The 21883-nt window shown below is 41.8% G+C and overlaps 1 protein-coding gene across 2 annotated transcripts in view; it reads right to left on the bottom strand.

Moving 5' to 3' along the window:
• PDLIM5 (PDZ and LIM domain 5) overlaps positions 1 to 20322 on the bottom strand; it is an 86526-nt gene extending 66204 nt beyond the window's left edge. Inside the window, exons 1-2 of one of the 2 annotated variants that reach the window (XM_009273540.2) lie at positions 20196 to 20322; positions 19324 to 19459 (exon numbers count right to left, since the gene is read on the bottom strand). In XM_009273540.2, coding sequence (XP_009271815.1) covers positions 19324 to 19431 — 108 coding nt within the window. In that variant the 5' untranslated portion in view covers positions 19432 to 19459; positions 20196 to 20322. The remainder of the gene's footprint in view (positions 1 to 19323; positions 19460 to 20195) is intronic. The other variant, XM_009273541.2, reaches the window with a different exon arrangement.
• Between the last annotated feature and the right edge of the window lie 1561 nt (positions 20323 to 21883).

Genomic DNA, 21883 nt, shown 5'->3' with positions numbered 1-21883 from the left:
ATATATATATATACACACCCCACCCACCCCACCCCCCAAAAAAAAAATCTTCAGTAACAGTATAAATATGTACTGCTCCTTAAGCTTTTGGTAATAGTGCTGTGCTGAAAAATTTTTAAAGGCATTATCCCTGCAGATATTTGTTACCACCTCTGTTTAACGACTGGTATGCATCAATAAAAAGCTGTACTAAGGAAACCACTGCTGATTTCTCTTTCAGCCTTGCATGACAGCTTTCCAGTGCCTGCTGGCAGCAGGTCAGCTTGTACTTTGAACAGAAAACTCAGTGTTGCATCATCTCTCTCCTCATCATTCTGCAGCACTAAAATAAAACATGCAGAGAGACATGCACATACACATTTTTGATGTCTACATTAAAACATAATAAACATAAAAGCCTACTTATGTCAACATAAGTCTGTTTAATCCTTACAATAACTTACAAATTAGCTTTTGAAGAACTTCAAGACATTCTTGACAAAAGAAAACAGTGTCCTAAATAAAGTTTAAAAGTCCATTAATAACTTGAAACATTTTCTAAGGAGAATCATAGTAAGTTTTTCAGTGAACTGCTGATGAGGAAGAGCTTGTTGAAATACAAGACTGCATCCTCTCCTCAAGGGTGTGTCCATTTGTATTTTGGTCCTTGCTTTTTTTTTTTGTAGCATGACTCAAATAATATAAGATTTTCTTTTTTTCCCCAACGTGAAAATATTTGAGGTCTGAGGAGAGCTCCAAGTCTTAGAAGAACTGGAAGAGAGGGGACAAGAACAGGAACAAATTACAGTTTCGGCAGCATTCAAAACCAGCAGTGAAATGGAAGGGCAAGGCATATTTGCAAGGATAAAACCATCTTATTTCAGCTTTGCTATAATGGAGGAAAAAAAAAAAAAGTAGCTTTTCAAGCAAGAAGAGAGAAGGGAGAGTAAAGAAAAACATGGCTTTAGTAGAGAAACTCTTACTGAGTGAAAAACAGCAAAATGTTGTAGTCCTGGGCTCAACACTGCATGTTTTTAATAAATAAACTTTTAAAGCAGGTTAGCCAAGTAAAACTTTTAGACAAGACTGGACAAGATGGAATCTGCTGTCAGAAAAGAAGGTTTGCATACTTTTCCTCCAGGCACTGTCATTGCTACAGTGCCTATCCATGCACCAAAGGTGGGACCTCTGAGCAGCATTTCAGCGCTTCTCACTGCTCCGTCTCCAAAAAAGCCCTTTGTATTGCAGCAAGTCTGCATATTGGCGCACTGAGAAAGCTGTAACTGTAATCTGTCGAGCTGAACTATTTATGGTTGCAGAGTCAGTATTAAGTGCCTAAGTGGAGAAGAAAATGAGTAGATGGTAAAATCATTACGGTGACTGCTTACACTAGCCTACCGCTCCAGACTGTGTGTATGGATCCCAATACCTGGGTGTCCAAGAGCTCAAAATTCAGCACCTGCTTAGGTATTAAAGCACAATGGGCAGAGTTGACTAGAATCACAAAATTCCTCATGCACCCTGAAGAAACACAAAATACTCACTCAGCCATATCAGCCCTATGCCGTGTTCTTCATTTGTCTGTAGGTTTCTGAAGCCAACACACATTAATAAAAGCGAGGAAAATTCTCTTGAAAACAAAGGTTCTATTCATCACTTATGAAAATACTAATTTACTAGCATAAAAATACATTTTAACATGTGGAAAAAACTGGATTGTCTAAGCTTTTCTTTTCTAAGCAGTAACTCTTTGTAGGCAGACTTCTGTTTGACCGGGAAATCTATGAAACTCTGCTAAGATATACAGGAAGCATCAACAGCATTGCAACAAATACACAAAGTGAAGCATTTTTCCAAGTTTCGCTTCAGATTTTGTTTCAGATTCGGGATAAATTCCCTTCCATGAGTTTGCACTGTCCCAATTAGCTGTAGCATGCAAGTCTGGGGTGTCCTAGGAAATGCCCCAAGAAGCTTGGGGATGAGGCAGCACCCCAGTGGAGCTCTGCAATGCAGCAGAGATTGAAAGCACGAGCTCCGTACCCAGAGACAATGTACAGGAAATGCTCGAGTAAATTACTGTCCGGGTGAGCCAAAGGAGGAAAGTTCAGGGGGTATTAACATTTTTCTATCTGATGAAAAACAGACTACAAAAGGTATGAGACACAGATTTGTCACTATATTCAGCTTTCCGCACGTATCCAGCTGCCACGAACGCTAAACGGCACCATTCAAAAAGAAGGCGTCACGCCAGCTGTCATATTCCTGTATACAGAGAGTGAACCAAATGAAGAAAGGAAAAGATATTAAGGTTAGGGTTTCACTTAAGGGGAATGTATTAATTCCATTTTTTCCACAATATGTTAGTTAAAAATCCAAAAGCTAGTTTAACTTACAATATAAAGCCCATTCTTACACTGAAATTCAGTTTTCAAAGTAAGTGTGTTAGACATGCGGATGGCCAATTGAAATTATGTCCCAGTGATAATTGTGGAGTACTGTGCTTACACATTTGTTACGTTCTGCTCTCAGTTACCTCATTTTAAACAACAGCATATGGAGACATAAGGTACATATCATAAACATCATTCTTTTTCCTCTGCAGAAAGAGAAATCACGAGTTTACCTATATTACAATCCCATACAGTTTACAGTGACTAGGCTCAGCCCAGATATTTATGCAACATGATTATAGACCTTTTCCATAACTTCTTCCATCATCTTTGTTTTAGTGCCTTTTAAAAGTACTACAAATTTATAAATCAAGCAATATATTTCCTACATATCTTCAAGAGAAGTTCAGGTTACTATTATCCGCATATCTAATTATTCCGACATTTCCTCAGGATCTTGCCTGCCATGCTCCATCCCCTACTTCCAAGGATTTAACAAGTACGTGTCATGTGTGGGAAAACAGCAGCAAACACAACAAGCAAAGAAACTTTCCAGAGTAATACACATTTTTCACTGGCTAAAGTCTTGTCTCCCGCAGATCAGAAGAAACCAGTGAAGCTGGTCCAGGAATTCTTGAAGGACAAAGGAAGCCCAAAGCTTTATTCGTTAAAGGGCTTATTCCATGTAGCACAGCAGTTTGGATTCAGCACACTCATGTTGGACAAATTACAGAAATAAGTGTATGTATTCATCCTGCATCTTTTTCATCTGGATATATTGCAGGCAGAAGAGACCCACCACCCACCACTTTCCATCCACAGCACTCAACCTCATTATTTCATCACTGCACAGGACAGGGCACTGGGCAGCTTGTTCACACCTGCACGTTCGGTAATCAGAGAAAGCAAATTAGCAGTTCAGTTCTCATTTTAAAGCATGGAGGGACCTCGTTCAGCATTTCTGGCAAGTCACAGCCGAGAAATTAATGAGGTCAACGCTCCCAGCCGCCCGCTCCTCCCCACACTGCCGGAGGTGACCCCATGGCATGGCAGGTGATGTGCTGGCTCCTTGCCTGCAGCGCCCCACATCCCAGCATCCAATGAAGTACCAAGCAGGACATTCCTGCACACCTCCGCTGAAAGTCCCCTCCACCCTTTAACACTTTGGGCTCGCAGCAGCTTGCGATGCCTCCTGAAAACTTATAGGAAAATACTTCCCCCAGAGCGCAATCTGTCAGAGGAGAATTCATTTACAACTTGGCTGAACGAGTTTCAGGGCACCGAGGGCTTCCTGTCAGGCAGAAAGAATTATTCCAATCACACTTGATTCCCCCACCGACCCTTTTATTTTGCTTTGCCTATGCTGCCACCAGAAGCTGGAACCACTGTTAATAACCAGCCACTTTGCCCTACTTATTTCCCTAACGGGGTCAAATTCTACTACACATGCCACGTACTGTTTATTTCTGAAGGTCTCTAGCAAGCCAGCTGCTCTGAGAGTCACTTTCCTCTACTGCATATACACGAAACTGCATACACTATGTCCCAATAAAACAGCTTTCAGACAGTCAGCAACACTTTGTTCACTATGTAATCGATTTAAATATTTGGATTTGATGCACTGTTTTCAGAAACTTGGAGATTTAACATGTTGTCTGTTTAATTACACATGCAATCCAAGTTATAAGAGATCTGCAAAAATTTGTTTCGGGAATTAGGAAAAAAACCCCAAACACGAGAAAAATATTTGGCACAGCTCTGTGCCCTAAAGTCCTGAAATATTTATAATGCTACTTGACCATAGGAGCTAGCGCTGCCACCCTCACGCATTCAAAAACCATGAGTCAGGCCCTAGAAATAAAGAGTGTTTTTTAATCTCACGATTTTAATGCCAAGATACACTCTGAGGTTTCGTTGGGTTTTTCAACTTACTTTTCTTGAATCTTCAATGCAACACTAAGGGATTATTTTGATGATTTAAATTGAATCCAGATTTTTATACAAGCACATCAGTGCAAAGGCCTGGGGGTTTAACAGCACCCCCCCACCGCTTCCCTCCCAAAAGTTCACAGTTACTGTGACACTCAAGAATGACACCTGCAAGAGGGTTCCTCTATAATCTTGACCGGAGCAATCTTCCCACAGACCCCTCCTTGGAAGGGCTGCTTTAGGAATATCACTCCAGCATGCAGGAATACAGCAAAAGAGGCCAAAGACAGCTATGGATGGTGTTGAGAAACATCCAGCTGGGGTTACTGGTGGGGATCTCAAAGCACTTCATGGGACAATTGGCAAAACAAACTCGGCTCTGTCGTACTGCAGTGTGGCCCCTCTGATGACTTAGATTTTGGCTCCATTTTAATTCAAGCCTTTCAACAGCTCCTCAACCTCTACTCTTCCTCCCAGTGTGAAGAAAAGGGACAGGGATGGCCAAAATGGTATCTTTTGGGTGACTTTTAACCAACGCTTTGCTTTTAGACTGCATTTACTGCTGAACAGAGATCAGCCTGAGGAAGTTGGTACTTTCTTTACAAAGCAGTTTAGCCCTATCACATCGTAGCAGTCTCATGGGCAAGTGAAACCTGAACCCTCCCTGCTCTCCTGAAACAGAACGGCCTGAAGTGGCGGAGGGAGGAGAGCTGCTACCGTTGCCATGAAGCTGGGAGAGCGGCAGGGATCTTTTGGCAGACTCTGAAAGATAGCCCCACACACGGGGCAGCAAGAAACTGAAATACGTAATTGAGTCTACATGCCCAGGGCGGTCACACGTCTGTCAGAAGACTGAAAGCCAGAAGCCACCTCTAGACCCATCTCACCACCTCCCACGTAACGCCAGCTACAGAATGTTCCCTGAAGAAGCCAGCAGTGCTTTTTGGGCTGGCAACCCAAAGCGTGCGCGTGGTGCTGATGGCACCTACACTCGTTCAGGAGTCCAGTGGCACCCAAGTGCTCTCTGCTGCATAAAAGAGCAGCTTGTTTCTTGATGCTGAAGCATTTCCTGCAACTATACCAATAAAGCAAAAGCTGCCATACGGCCTTGCTTTTCTGATTAAACAGAAACCCAGTGCTGGGCACAGTAAAGCCAGGACATATTACAGTCTGGCAAGGACTGGCATGGTAAGGGAAAATTGGAAGGAAAAGGATGTTTACAGACTTACAATGCTGTACTTACGCAATTCAAAACAGAGGCAAGATACCCCTATAGATACTTATACCACCTGGTATACAGAGTCCAAAGCTTTCATCATTTGTCATTTGGAGCTTTCTGACAAATATCCTATATATTTGATTTTAATAGTTTTGTGCGGTTTTTGTAGTTTGGGTTGGGTTTGTGGGGTTTTTTTGATACCTAGCTCTTATTAATCCCTTCATTCCTATCCCATCATACACTTTTCTGAACCCTAAACCCTGTTAATGCCACAAATAATAATGGCTTCCGAATCGCATTTCTCTTAAATGATAACTAACAGCAAAAACACCTGGTAGACTTATTTCAGCAGTAAGACAGATGTCCTCAGGCTAAGGAAAGCAAGGGGGGGAAAAATTGAAGGCAGTGCAAACTGTGTTCTTGCAAAACTACCTTCCTCTTTATGCTAAAAGAAAAACAGGTGACAAATTGAAAGACTCAAAACTTATTTGGCAGAAACTCAAAAAATGGCACTAGAAAACCAATTCTGATTCAATTTGAGTGGTTAGCAATCTGAAATGCTGAAGTGAGGTATTTCCTAACTCATGATGTCCATTGTTATGCACTACGTTTCTCAGAATTGATACTAATATTACATAAATGTCATTGCATCTAAGTCTAAACTATTTGCATGCCACCCCTCTCAAGCGTACGCTTCCCCTGAAGCACAGCAGTTGTGCATTCCACAAAGCTCATCTTTATCCCCTTATTCTGGATAACATTTTTCTTCATAGGGATCCCCTCCTGTGAGGTCTCACCTCCCCCTCCCATATTCAGCCTCCCCTCCCCCAAGTCATACAGGAGTTTCTTTCAAGGGAATGAGTCCATGCTGTAGAATAAAGGCTGACTTGTACTAGGTAATCATCACCAGGGCAAAGCAGGACAGGAGAATCTCTACAAAACCTCATTTGGTACCCTGGGGATACATTCTTTGCTAAAGAGAGCAACAAAAGTCAGAGAGCAGGAATGGGGTAATTACTGAGCTAACCAAACAGGCGTAGATTAGGATATGCAATAAAACCAAGTACAGAGTTGCGCACATGACGAGCGAGTGACAGAGGAGGCATTTGGAGTTACCAGAAGCACTTGAGGGGCTCCATCCCGTTGATGAGGTCAGGAACGAGTTGACATCAATAGCTACAGTGTCCAAAATCGTGTACTTACACCCATCACCATGCCAAAAACGTTCCTTACATTTGCAAGGAGGAAGCAGGGGAAAAAAAAAACAAAAAAAAACAAACCAGCAGTTTAGCCTTCTCCAACAGCAGGAGGTTGCAAAGTAAAGCGTCAGCACCAACTGTTTTGCCCTAAATCCTTACTTTGCTGTAATCAGAGTTTCCTGTGAGCAATTTCCAGTTATTTAATCCCACACCATCCATGACAGAGTTATAAACTGATCGGGGCTGTCAACTGCAACAGCAACAGTTTTCATCAGGTCAGGTATCAAAACAAATTAATGTCATTTGAAGTTTTAATAATCAGCAGTTTCTACGTTTTAAAGTTCAAATGTAGATGTGTCAATGGAAGAAAATACTCTCACAGACGAGCTACTCAACCAGCCAGAGAGTATCATGTTGCCTCTGACATAAGAGGGATGGTGATACTTTTATCCAGAGAGAGATTGCAAGAATTCAAGTCTCCAAGATTTAAGTGCACACCTCAAGGAAACCATCTTTAGGTTTTCACATTGAAAGTGAATTGCATTTCTAGACGTATACGCAAAATTTATTCTTTCAGTCAAAAAAACTACTCATCTATATTTTTTTCATAAGCTCAATTATTTTAGTCAATAGTTCAGAAGAGACAGTTTTACAAAATTACCCAAAAAAGGACCTGCTCTGAGGTACTAATCTCTAGCTTAAGAGTGCTATAATTGCGTACTGCAAAGACAGAAAAGGGGATAGAGCATCTCTACCGCATTTCCAGAGCAAGGGGTAGTAAAACACCACCACATCCCTAATACGCAAAGACTCCTCATCCCCAAATGCTACTAAACCACTTGATTTAACCCTATAGTTTTAGTGACAGACATTGACTGGCTGGTCAAAGGTCCGTTTCTAATGTAGCTCTCAGGATGTCATACAAACATCTCTGCTAGCCAGTTCTCTTATGGCTAACAATCACTGGCTAATGTATCTTTGAGAGAAAGTAGAAAGTTGGCTGAGAAAGGTCAGTTGTCTCCTCCAAGCAAGTCAATGTTTCTTTCCTTCTGGTAACAACAGTCTGAAGACCCAACACTGCAGGGTGCTGAGCAGCAATGCACATCAACACAGGCTGAGCCTTAAGCAAAAGTCATCTTATGGAGACAACTTATATGCCTAAAATTACACTTTGCTCAAGTGTTTTTGCAGTGCCAAGGCTTGGGTTCTTAGCGTTTACAGGACTACACTTGATCTGCACAATAGTGAAATAATTTAATTTACAAATTGAGTATGCTCTCATAGGAGATTCATGTGAGCCCTTGCTACAATTACTTTTGCTTATAGCCAGTTGCCAGAATATGACAGCTGGAAAGTGGAGAGAATAGACTGTATCCATCGCTGACAAAAGCTGTATCGGTGGCAGTTTTCACAGCTTAGTACACTGACAGACATGTCCTAGCAAGTCTGGCTTCGGCACTTCTAGACTGTACTGTCCTCAGGTATCTGCCCCCACTATTATGCCAGCAGCCCCAGCTCCTGCGGCCAAGCCCACTGGGCTGAGTGAGCCTCTGCTGCACCGGTCCCACCTACTATCCCTGCTTAGGGCACTGATGAAGGAAGAGTTTCATCCATGGAGTTGGCTTTGAGCTCTGACATGGAGATGCAAGCACAGGGTTTCTTCTGTCAACCTTCTCTGGCCAGTGATTACCACTGACAGAGAGGTGGGAACCAGTTCACATACAAGAAAAGTGCTAGGTATTACATGAGCTTATTCCCATTTTAGTGAACTGCCAATGTTTTGGGTATTTTTCCACCCCTCACACCTCTGTGCATTAAGAAAAAATTTAGAGGACAGGAACTCAGGCTGCCAGATAGGATGCAATGCTGCCTGCTCTCCAACCACGACTGCTTCCTTTGCGAGGTTGATCATGTCCCCTGATCCCTATCTACATTACATTTGATCAAGCCATGAATCTAGACAATCAGTCCCTCACAAAGAACTAGTACACTGTCCCCTGAGGGTTGACTGTACTCTACTTGTCAGAATACATATTTTGGGGGATGCCTTTTCATTCCTGAATAATTGCTAACAAGCCACCTTAGGCACTAGGCAGAGAACACTCTTATTTGGTCTGGACTCAAAACACTGCGATTTGACGAGGAGCTGCAGAAAGCCAACAGGAAACAAGAGAATTTACTCTACCAAAATGTCTTTGATGTTTAAAGCTTTACAAGCCTTCCATTTCCCTATTGGTCTAATAAAAGCAAGCCCAACCCAACTTCCACAACCTCTCTGGCTTGTAAACCTCCATTGTTTTTTTGTTTGCTTTTCTTTTTCTTTTTTTTCCCCCCCCCTCCTTTTAAAGGCATTAGGTAAAGAAAAATAGAACAGCACAGAAGGAATTGCTTAGATACATGAGCAAGTTGGAGACAAGCAATCCCATTAGTCTACTTCTCCATGTCTTTCAAAATGCCAAGCTAAGTCTAGAACCGCAAAGAGAAGAGGTAGAAATCACTGACAAGGGAGCCTCACCCTCTCCCCCCAAAAAAACAACAATTTTGGCCTCTTACTTCTCAGGAAAGAAAGAAAGAAATTTTCACTTACTAGCTGCACTGGACTCAGAACTACGCCTGGCTTGTCATGTATAAGATGTACATTAGAAAGAAAAAGCTTTAATAGCAGATGTACTATGAACTTTGAGATTAAGCTGCTCTGTCGGGCAGAGGGAGCGTTTGCACAGCAAAGCTTTTTTTTTTTTTTTTTTTTTTTTAAGTGTTCTGAACAAAAGATGTTCTGTAGCTAGAGTTTCCACCAAGGTGCTATAATCTTTTTTAATAACAAAAATATATCTTTATTTACTTCTGCATTTTTCACATTTACAGCATTTTGCCTTTGCTCTACAGAATTCCTTTTTTAAAATCAAAAATGCTATTACTACCAATACAACATCGCACTTAACGGAGACACTTTGATCATTTTCTCCCCAGTTTAATAAGTTTGGGGTGTAAGAATATCTAAAGATGATCCAATTATGTTCATAAACACAAAAGCTTAACAAGGGGTTTTACTCTCCTGAAATTGATACAGTCAATATTCATCCAGGCTTAGCATCTACAGCACTTTTCGAGCCTTCAGAAGAACTATGAAATAATTAACACAAAATAAATGTTTCTGTTGCCTTCCCATGGTAAGTACTTCACATTGTTCGATCACTTGTTAGGGAAAGAACTAGATACTGCATTAGGTCATCCCTTAATATAGACCAGGGCAAGCCAAACTTCTTTCATATCCAGTTAACAGGCAAACCATTTGACCTTTCCAAGAGGACTACTAAAGACCTGGCAAGATCCACTTTTTTTTGCCTATGGGACTTCACACAAGGCATTACATTTTACTACAGGGCTTTGTTACAGGCACAGCTGACAGCAATTGCTAGAGTTCATACTTTCTAATACTTTCAACTATGAGATAGCATTTTCTCTTGCTTTTACTTTTGCTAAGCTTAACTGCGTAAGCTGAAGTTTCTAATGCAAGACTAACTCAGAATGAGATAGAAACTATAATAATAATAATAATCCATAATAGAAAAATATTATGGATTATTCTACTGGAAAATTTCTGGCCTACGTTTAAAGAAAAAACACCAATCTCTTAAGGAATGCATAGCATCTTCCTATTTTGAGTGGGGACTCAGCACTTGATACATCTTCAAGCATGATAGGGAATATAGGCAGAACAGTCACCCAGGCGTCACAGAATTATTAATTTCACTCCAAGTTTTCTGGATTGTAACACACTGAAAACTACTGTTTTCCCTGTTAAGTAAAAATAAAGGACTGACAGCAGAAGTCTTCGTGCTCTGTGTCTGCTGACTATACTTTACACCAAAATTACTGAGTATATTCCGTTGGTACAGCACTTATTCATCTGCTTTCAGGGGAATGCACCACAATATGGTCTTCAATTTATAACACGCTATTTTGTCCTCCTCCTACCTCTCTACTTGGGTCAGCATACACAAGAGACTATGTGGTGGAAACTGCACTGGTGTCTCAAAGTGACAAAAGATGAAAAGCTACTGTGTGTGGGACACCATCCCATTAACTGACAGTGTTGAAAGGGGAGTGATGAATGAAGCAGAGAAATGGAAAGAGAGGGTGGGAATACCCCTGTGCAGTGTTACACAAGTCATTTAAATCAGACTTTTTACAGCCTGTCCAGTAAGGGTGGCCTTCATTCCCCAACTTGAAACCTTAGGTCTGTTCTGCAGAAGTGTTTAGTGACCACAGGCATATACAGCTGGCTGATGCTTGAGTAGCAGTCAGAGTAGCACTTGCCCCTCCTCACAGCTGTACCAAACCTAACAGCATCCACATTTTGTTTCCCTCTTCCTCTGTTGCCTCTTCCTACTTTTCTCTGAACTTCATTTCCATAGGTATCTAGTTTTAAGCAAGTCATTAGAGAGGCTGCTCTTACAGCACAAACATAGCACAAGCTGCTAATGCTTTCTTTTTTTCCCTCCTCTTAAGAAGATGAGACTGAATTGCTACAGCACAGCATTACCAGCATGACCATGCTCCTGAAGAAAACCCTTGAAGAACAGTTCCTGGAAGCGAACGTAATTACAAACCTGATCTACCAGCAAACTTGTCTGAGAAGACCATCATAGCCCTAATCTAGACTGGTATAGCCCACAGTCACCACTGACGTACTTAGAGCAGTAGCTTGTCTGCATTTAAACCAGGCCAGCGGAGTTAGTGACACTCAACCTTTTACCCATCAGCTTTGTCTTCAGCATCATACATCAGAGCAGCAGGACAGTATAAACTCCTTAACACAAGCAAGGCTTTAAATCAACGTGGTAACTGAAGCTACTTGCACCTCAAAGGACTCTGTGCTCAAAGTTCATAGCCTTTTTCTTCCACCCGTGTCAACTCTTCTAAGAAAAGATAGTACCTCTCTCCGCAAATTCAGCTTGAGGACCTCTTTTAGTAAGGGAACCTGAACAGATACTTTTGTCATTTTTTCCCTACGTTTACTTCTCTGAAGACTTGAGTCATTCAAAGACTCATGTAATACCGGCCTTAGCAGTGGCCTCCTTTCCTTCTGTCTCTATTCTTGTATCAACCACCTATGGAAGCAAGCGTACTTCTATTTCTAATATTTGTTCAAACAAACCTCAGCCTCAATTTTTTTTTTCTTTTTGACCACTGGCAGGAGGAATATCACCTTTCCCATATTTCCCCTGCTTTAGGCACACATGAGAGTTTTCTCTCACACTTTCCCTTATATTGATAACATGAAATCTATTCTTAAAAAGTCAAAACAAATGAAAAAAAAAAGCCAACAATGTTTCTCCTGGCTACACATGAGAGTTTTCTCTCACACTTTCCCTTATATTGATAACATGAAATCTATTTTAAAAAGTCCAAACCAATTGAAAAAAAAAGCCAACAATGTTATCTCCTGGCTCCATACCAAAGCCAAACAAACAAACCTTTCAACACCACATCTCTTCTCACAATGCCTTCTGATAGCCATCGGCCAATGAATAATGAGAAAAACAGTTAAACTAAAAATAGCATCTCCAAATTGTGGGGAAGTCGACAGAAGTTGTCAGGCCTCCAGGGCCAGATACTCGCAAAGAAAACATGCCTATTTTTTCTGCAGTTACTATTCAATAAATGGTCCTGCTTTTTGGCCTCTGGAAGGACTGCCAATTTTGCATCTGCTCTGAGCATCTAATCAGAGTTTATTTTTTCCACTACATCTGTCTTTGAGAAGCAGACACTGCAAATACTTTAGTTTTTCCATCATGAAATATTTAGCTTGTACTCCTCATACTGTAACTAAACTGTCACTTATAAGGGGGAAAAGCGTTACCAGCATTTTTTAATGTAAAAAGAATATGTTCATACATCAAATCAGATATACCTCAGCTACAAGCTCTTTGGTTCCTTTTTCCCCCAGTACAGCCAGCTTCACTTCTGGGGGAATGACATCAGTAGAGGAACTATTTTAAAATAAGTTAGATTCCTGCTTGGTCCGAGGAGGTTGTCTGACAAATAAGGTCATGAACAGACGAGATGCAGATACTTTTCTTCCGCCTCTTCTCCCCCACGCCCTCCCTTCTTCCCAACCCCACTCCAGTGATGGTCTGCCTTGCTTTAAATTGCATAGCAGAATAGACAAAGGAAGGAAAACAAATGGTATAGGGAAACATAGCCCTTTTCCCAATTTTCCGCACAAAGAGGTTAAACAGCGGTGGGAAGAGGGGCAATTGGGAAGTTACGTCTGTACCAACTGATCTCTCTTTCCATCTTCAAGTTAAACTGAGGAGCTCTCTAAAGGAGGATGTTGCTTGCAGGCAACTACGCAAACTCTGAAGCACTAACCAGCACTCTTCGGACTTTCAGAAAACTTGCTCATATTAAACCACTTGTGCAGCTGGGACTTTTATAATTGTCCATATTCCACTCGGTTCCCAAAGAGAAACCTCTGCTCCTTCAGGACTCGGTGTGGAGAGGATACAGACTTTGGCACTGGTAGCTCATTTGTCATTCTCAGTATTTTTTTTCAGTAAGCCACATCTTGTAAACAGAATTAAACAGAACAGAATAATACTTCTTGCTTTATGTCTTGGCTAATCCCATCCATTTCATAAGCACTGATAGCTCCTGTAAAATGCAGCATTTATTACCCTAGGAGCAGGATCAGCAGGTGAGTGCTGTGACCTCTGCTGGTATCTCGGACCCTGTGCCAGGAGGTTGCAGTAGTAGAATACATCTTCAGTTGTATTATGTGCAATCACAACTCGGTAGCAAATCAAACCAGCACAGCAATGCCAGCAGCTGCCAGTTAGGGCTTAGTTAGTAGCTCTCAGTAGCTTCCAGGATGAAGCATAAAGTTACCGACACAATTATCACTGGCCAGGCGAGCAGTTGTTCTAGCGTTTCTCTCCTATTTCACATGCCTGCTTGAAAGACCATTTCCCCAATCCCCCACTGCAATAACTTATTTTATACATACACAAAACTTGATTTTACTGGGAATGACACATACAGCTTAATAAAATAATTCACGCAAACACAAGGGCAAGAGGCTCAGCCAGACTCCAATCAATCAAAGCTGACATGCTCTAGGTCCATTCAAAGCATCATTTTCCTTTATTCTCGTCTCATTAATATTACTTTCACAGATGTTAATGACTTTAAAATAACTTGGTTCCAAATAGTAAGAAGGCCAAACCTCTGCATAAGCAAACACTGCGCAAAACCAATCATACATGCTCCATCCACGTGGACAACTTGCTGGGTAACCATGTATGTACCTGGGCAGGAAGGAAAGAAAGTGGGAGAGCAGAGGAGACAACTCCTCTGATAATGACCTCCCAATACCAGCATGAAGAATGTCAGTATGCTCATGTGAGATGAATATTGAGCAGCTGATGTGCTGCACGCGCATTATCTACTTCATCCCAAGATGGGCTGCTCTCCCACCTGCTCCCTGGGTGTACTGCTTGCTGAGAGATTGATTATCATGAGTCTTCCATCAACCATAAGCTTGCAACAACAACACAGAAAAACATACTTGAAACAGATGAAATAATGAAACTGAAAAACTGCAAAAAGAAGGGGCTATTTCTAAGGGGGGGATGGGGGGTGGGGGTCATTTTTTTGTTTTGTTTTTTTTTAAGTGACCAGTGAAGCAGGAAGAAGCTGGGGTGGGGGAACCCACACTGAAAGAAGTTGCAGTAGAAAAACAGAGCTGTCAATCAGGTCAACCATTTAAAGAAGACCGCATTCCACTTAATTCTTACAGGAGGAGAAAGACAAATAGCAAAACATCTTCTGAAGGAAGATGGCTAGAGTTGCCACCGGGATTGAACATAAAAGTAACTTTTAAATACAAGAAAACATCCTATGCATCTGCATTAGGTGGGAGGGTATGTATTGCACATAGGCTACATTACTGTTCAAACTATAGTTTCACTTCAGTATTTCCTTGTTTCTAGTGGTAAATAGTGCCATAAAACAGAGACAAGCACTGTTTATAGACTGCACCACAAAATTTTGATAGGCTACAAACATTTCAAGCATACATTTACAACAAATATCTAAACCTCTCACAGGTCATCACAACATAATGAATAAATCATCAGTACCAAACATTATTTATTTCAGCCTGCAGAGGACAGCAGTTTTGACTGCTACAGTCACGCTTACTGAGTTTATTCTGGTTACGTTAATTAAGCATTGGGAACTAACCAACTCCCAAAAAAGTAAAGCAAATATAATGTCAATTCAAACTCTAAAGAAATGTGTATTGTTTTAAAACCTCCTGTGTTGCACATAAACAACATAGACCATGTTGTAGATATCATTAACCCCAAATTCTGTAAATATAATACTTAGCATGCCCAAGAGCTACTCCAGAAATCCTACCGAGCAGTGTGTTTGGATTACTTTATCTCCAAAACTGCATTTCTTTATTCTAATTCAGCAGAAGAAACACAGTCTTGCGCAAACAAATCTAGAAGGCAAAGCTCTATTGAGTATAGACCAATGTTATTCCCAAACTGGACATATCCCTAGCATCAGTAGGATTTATCCGAGACCACAGATCTACATGGATATCAGCAACAGCAGATCCCTTATTATTGGCAATCATGATTAAAAACAAAGTAATTCAGCTGCAATTATTTTGGTCCGATAGTCTTTTTTGACCCAGTTGGTGTTTAGCAGAACATCCTGCAACTTGGAAATAAATTTTGTTTGGAAATAATTAAGAAACGAGGAGGACCCATGATGTAATTCTTGCTGTGTAGCCAACACTCAAAGTGTTGGGACAATGCCTCCCAAATCTGCCAGGTGGAGATGGAGATGCCTGTTAAGTAGCTGCCTTTTCAGTGGTCTGTGTTGATTCAGAAGTAATCAATTAATTCATATGAAGACAATCGCATTATGGCAAACGTCATTTCACGTGACTACATATATTACAGGTAGATGGATAGACATCAAGCTTTTTCTTCCGTAGGGAGATAGCCTGAATCTTAGTCATTTCCTACAATAGCTACTTTACAGCTACCAGAACATAATTAGCCTCACATCTCAGTAATTTGTTCTTATCTGCTCTAGCTTTTCATTTTTTCAGTTTTGCATCACAACATAGGTCTTGAAGGAATAAGGAGAACAGTTGCTTCTTTAATTAATGTAAAATGCTGTGAGGAAAAAGTAAGAACAGCAACTCAGAATAATCTAAGGTTGCACACCTCGGCTCCAGTAATTTCTACCTTCTTCACTGCAGGCTAACTGGTCACAGTTTGCAATCTCTTGTTATACAAGTACCGCTACAGAATAAACTACCTGGAAGCCCTACAGTACAGTTACATGTGGTGGCCTGAGCCACTTTAACACTTGGCTGTTAATAAAAGCTGTAGATCCACCACCTCAGCCCACCCTTTATTCCTGGTCGAAAGGGAAAGATCAAATTGTTTTACTTTCAGAGCAGCTTCCTTCCCACTGACCCCTCTTTCGTGAGAGCCATACCCCCCACCACACTCCCATTACCGCTCCCACCCCACATCAGCTTCCCGGCATTGAATTCCTGACCTGTGTAATGGCATTCTGCAGGGCTCAGACAGGTGCCTTTGCAAGGTAAGGAGGAGGACTGCAAAAAGCTACCCCGCTGAAGTCCAGCCAGACACAAGTATACGTAACAAGTACTGCATGCATTTTTGTTGTACTGATTTATGCCACTAACTATAAGGCTATATCCCCAACATCACATATATTACTTACCATGAAATGTGTACAGCTGTATAAGTATACGTAGCAACTTTAAAGCACTAAGAGAGCAGTATTAAGTGACTGACATAACCCTGCAATAACTGTTGCTATTGGTTATGACATTGCAACTAGTCTGCAATATACTAGCTTATGAAAAATCAAATGTTACTGCTACCCCTGCATTAATGTTAACCTGTTACACCTTAGCTGACATTAAGAATTTCAGCTGAAGAACACAAACCAGGCTCATTTTACCTTACAGAGACAACAAGGAATAAGCCCATTTAAACTGCATTCTGTACAAAGCTGAATGACTTAGAAAAACTTGCTCCAAGGAACCATATGAGATCTTAATTTGTTCAGATCATTAGTAAAAAGAGATTAGCTTTTCAGATAAACAGCTTTAGAAACCAGTGTATTTTCTGCGCTTCATAAACTGTACTTTATTTGAACTTAATTTCAAGGAGTTTAAAGTAAAGCAGGAAATTAGCCCTCAGCAGTGCAGCTAGATTCATCCTCAGCATCTAGAGGACAAATTAAAAACAAACCCAAAAAAGTCCTCCTTGCCAAAGAACATAATTCTGCTGTCTCATTACTGTTTTGCTAAAATAATTTAATTAGCAGTCTTCAGATACAGGAAGACATTTATGCTTCATCAGGAAAAGAAGGGCTGGGGGGGGTGAATGGTACATGCTGTTCTAGCATACCAGGAACACGGCATTGAATTCTTCCAGCTACCGGGCCAAAGCTGGATTCCACAGCCACAGCTAAGCACTTTTTTGATCCAAAGGAAAAAGAAAAACCAGGCAGTCTAATATTTGCATACTCTTAACAGCAAATAAGAAGAAACATTCAGTTGAGAGCTGGATTGGCATACCACAGCTAAGCACTTTTTTGATCCAAAGGAAAAAGAAAAAAAAGCACCAGGCAGTCTAATATTTGCATACTCTTAACAGCAAATAAGAAGAAACAGTTCAGTTGAGGAGCAGTGCCGAGGTATAATAGGTGAATTGGATACCGTGCTTCCCCCTCCCATGCGCAAATTAAAGTCCTAAAACCACCCCGGTCCCCATCTTTCATGTTGTTCTGGTGGGTGCTGACATCTGTCGTTAGGGAATCCCATAACTGAGGCTTTTACATGTAGCTATTTAGGCCAATTCCCCTAGGCTACTCCGTGCGACAGCGTATTTGATTCCTGCAATAAAGTAGTAGTCTAGGCTAATTTCAACATACGTTTCCTCTTTAGAAACTTTTAGATGGAAGCCTGCTTACAGCGGGACTGCACTCTAGATCTCCAGGACAGCAGAGGCCCCTACAAAAAAGTACTACCCTTTCCTAAAACTAGTTGTATACTATGGTTTACTGCCTACAGCGCTTAATTGTTCATCAGTACCATGCACAAGTACCCTGTGCAAATCCTTGCCATGAGAGCACTTCTACCGTCAAATCAGAAGAGCGCTATCCGCATCCCCAGTTCAAATTTCTCATTAGTGTAGGAGTAACCAGCTACTGAACAAGAAACTAAATTACAGTTTAGCTTGAAAATCCCCAGAATTTGGGAATAAACTGCTTCTTAACCCCTTTTTGGCTCAGATATCAGCTGTATTCATCTGTACACAGGCATTTCTACAGCTCTCCGGTCCATTTTAGCCATATAAAAATAACTTTGCAGAGCCAAACTGTATTTAACTTCACCAGCATAATCCACAGGTGGATAGGATAAGCCAAATCTAAATGAACTGGCAGAGTTTGAACTGCTAGTTGAGATTAGCTAAAAATATTGCCATGATGCATAAACCCAAATAGAAACCTGCCCCATCTCCCAGGGCAGTATCAATTCTGCAGTCCCAACAGGTGTAAAAAATAATTCATCTTTGTCACTAAACTATACGAATATGCAGGAGGGGGAGGAGAGCTGTTGACAAAGAAGGGGCCATTTGTACATAAATGCTTCCACGCTGCAAATCAAATTTAAAGGTGCCAGGGTACAGGGCCATCAAAAGCCAGTTTCTTCACCCAGAGATTTCCAGCGATCCTATGAATTCAATGCTGCAAGTTTGTCCCTGTATTTTATATGTGAAGTGCTTCAGCCATCTGAGGAAGGCTTTGAAACACGGCCCACGTTGAAAGACAAGCCTTCCCTGAAAACGTGGTTTTAAAGCAGGAAACTAGTTAGATAGTGCCTGGGTACAAAGATCACATTTGTTTTGACTTAGTTCCTCAAATCCTTTGAATACCAGTTCAGAGCACATACTCTATAAAATGCTCATGAGAAACTGGCACGTTCCCTCAAGCACATATTGATGAACCGCTATTTACAACTACTGTCATTTAAGTACCTTTTTATTGTAAATAGTGGGATTTGCAAGAACAAACACCAGAAGATCCTCAAGCTGCTAAGAGCTGCTGAATAAACACGGGTAACATGAGTGATTTCCCCCTACCCCCCCACCCATCTGAACTGCACAGGCTCAGCCCTGCGTAGAAAATTGCTTGTTTCCTGCCAGGCTCCAAGCCCTGCATCTCTGTTTTCTGGGTGGGAGCAGGGAGGGGAATTCAAGGGTGGTTTCTTTGGTTTGTTGCATAAATAAATGCAGATAAAACAACCATTTCAAATGAACACATCCTTCCTAAAACAATTTTGTTGGAGCCTTCAGACAATAAAGAAGATTTATTTTCTCAGCTTCCCCCCCCGCTCCCAAGAGCCCTCCATGCCACAGGGCAAGTTGAGCCCCAGCAACTGTAATTAATGGCTCTGCATACTTAGTCTGAAGGCTGCAGATCAGCCACAGCATAACAGATACCCACATGCAGGCAAAGAGGCAAATGCACTTACCCGAGAGATAGACAGAGGCATGTTGAAATCCTTGCCCCCTTGAAGTCTGAAACCCCAAGGAGCCGGGCCGACCAAAGACACGCTGTAGTTGCTCATGATGTTTAGCATTCAAGGATCAAATCCAAAGAACTGATGCCTGCAGAAGAGGATTAGAGTTTTAATTTAAAGACGATAAAAACAAAAGGCACTGTCTACCCTTTTGAAAGCCTTCTTTCTTTGTGTTCCCCTCCACAGTATAAAAACAGCCAAAAACCCCACACCATGTCTGTCATTACTTGTGTTTTTATTCCTCACATGTTGTTTTCCTCCATAGCTTAGGAAGAAACATAACTAGGGAACTGGTAACACGGACTTGGGACTTTGAGAACTTCTGGTGCTGTTTGACAACTACTTCTACTAACAAAATACTGTGTGGGGGGAAAAAACCCACCACACATTAAAGCTCATCTTAAAAAAGTCAATGTTGACACAAGCATTAATTGATAGTATTCCTTAAATCTAAATATGGAAGAAATTAGCACTACTAGCACATTCATTTCTAACAAAATGAATATCATATGCTGCCATGTCATCAGCTCGCAGCTTGTTTCCAAACACATTATGTCTTGACAGTTTCAAAACGATGTCAAAACATCACAACTTTGAAGTTAATCGGAAGAAAATAAAATCCCCATGGCTTTTTTATTTTTACAGCATAGCTTCATATTGGTAGAACTATGCTACAGACAAAACAGATATTAAAACCAACCCTCAAATGAAAGTTGTGAACTAAAGCAAAATACCCACGGACACAACTTAAGGCTGAGGCAGCAAAACCAAAGCAAAACCCAAGCATCTCCCTCCCCTCCCCACAAACGTGGGCAACAAATTACCTTTAAAAGGCAACCGAGGCACTTTATTGCCGTTCAGCGTCAAAGATAAGGGCTTCAGTTTCACCTCAGATAAGTAACGTTACAATGACATCTTAGGTAGTGGATCCCGTCTATTTTTGTATGGTTGAAGCCAGGCAGGAGCACACCAGGGCGGGCTGGTGTAAGACTACACCGGGGCACAGCCAGATTCCATACTCGTACAGGGACATTTAAGGTGGACCTTCAGCCAAGCAGAAGCAAGCGGGCTGCAAACCCCACCGAGCTCTGCAAAGCCCGGTTTTCCCTGTTCATACACTGCAGGGGGAGTGTTATTTTTTTTGAGGCGGCGGATTTTTGCAAACACAGCCCAGCCTTGCAGACCTTCAGAGCGGGGCTGTCACACAGCCCCCGCGGGTGCAGGGAAGGACATTTAATATCACTCCCTGAGAAAGCCATCAGTAATGCACGTTTCTGGGTTCACCTCCCAGAGCCACAGAGATCCGCTGCTCAGACCTGTTTCTAAATCAAACGGCAACCTTTATTCACACTGACGGCCACTCAGGTAACCAGAACAGGGCTGCTGGCATTGGGAAGAACAAGATATATATTAGGAAGCAGAATTCGGAGCTGGTAACAGAGGTGCCTGGGTACCTGGGCAGTTCCTGACATGCCCTGCCTGTTGGCATCCAGCAAAGGGGCAGCTCTGACCCCAGGCGCTGACTCAACCCACCCTTAAAAGTCTCAACAAGCACCAACGTACAGAGGGGGAAGCACACACCGCTGAGCTTTCATGTGGCTGAAGAAGAAAAAAAAAGAAATAAAAAGCCTCCAGCAAGTTTGGGCTAGGACTCTTAGGGGACTCACCACTAAAGCAAGAACTACAACTCATTTAATTGCTCTGTGCGCTGAATTCCTTATAAAAAGTGGATTTTAATTAGCCACAGATTTCTTCCCGTATAAAAATACAAATTCTTGTCATTCCCCCTAAATGAAATCCACCGCAGCGACAGGTCACTATAAATTAAGAGACTGCAGAAAAGCAAACCACAGCTAGTGACCAGCACACATGCAGTAGGCTTTACCCATCAGTTAAAACTGAAGAACTGTGTAGTGCTTTTTTTTTTTTACACTGAGTAACAGCTAGTTACAGTAACAGACCTAGGAAAAGATTAAGTTATATTAGCAAAGGATACTGTTCTTTTTCATTTGTAGCAACTACAAATAGGAGGGAAGAGACTGCACGCTGAAATGCCATGCATCACTCATCTTTCCTTTCTCACCCCCTCGATTCTGCCGTGTCTGCATCTCTAGGCTTACAGATACACCAGGAAGGAATAGCAGACACAGGAGGTCTCTTCAAAGTTTAATTTAACAAATTTCTTAAAATATGCTAGAGCAACGCCTAAGAGAAAGTATTGCAACCCACCAACCCCGCTTCATGTGGGGAACATTGCACAAACAAACCAGCTAAGGGTGAAATTGTGCAACTTTCATTTAGATAATCAAACGCTTGGTGGATCTACTTCTGGAAGGGGGAATTTCAAAACCCAGGCAGAAACGCTCGCCTTCACCACTGCCACCGGGGCACAGAGCCCCAGGAGCCCGGGGGTGGCTAGCGGGGCCCTCCTACCCCCCGGGAAGGGTGGTTGTGCCTGGGGAGCGCTGCACCCGCACAGGCCGCCGCACCCCCCAGCACGCCACTTTCCCCG

Source organism: Aptenodytes forsteri, unplaced genomic scaffold (genome assembly GCF_000699145.1).
Source record: "Aptenodytes forsteri isolate BGI_AS27 unplaced genomic scaffold, ASM69914v1 Scaffold93, whole genome shotgun sequence".
NCBI classification, from domain to species: Eukaryota; Metazoa; Chordata; class Aves; order Sphenisciformes; family Spheniscidae; genus Aptenodytes; species Aptenodytes forsteri.
This window is presented reverse-complemented; position numbering and strand designations above follow the sequence as displayed.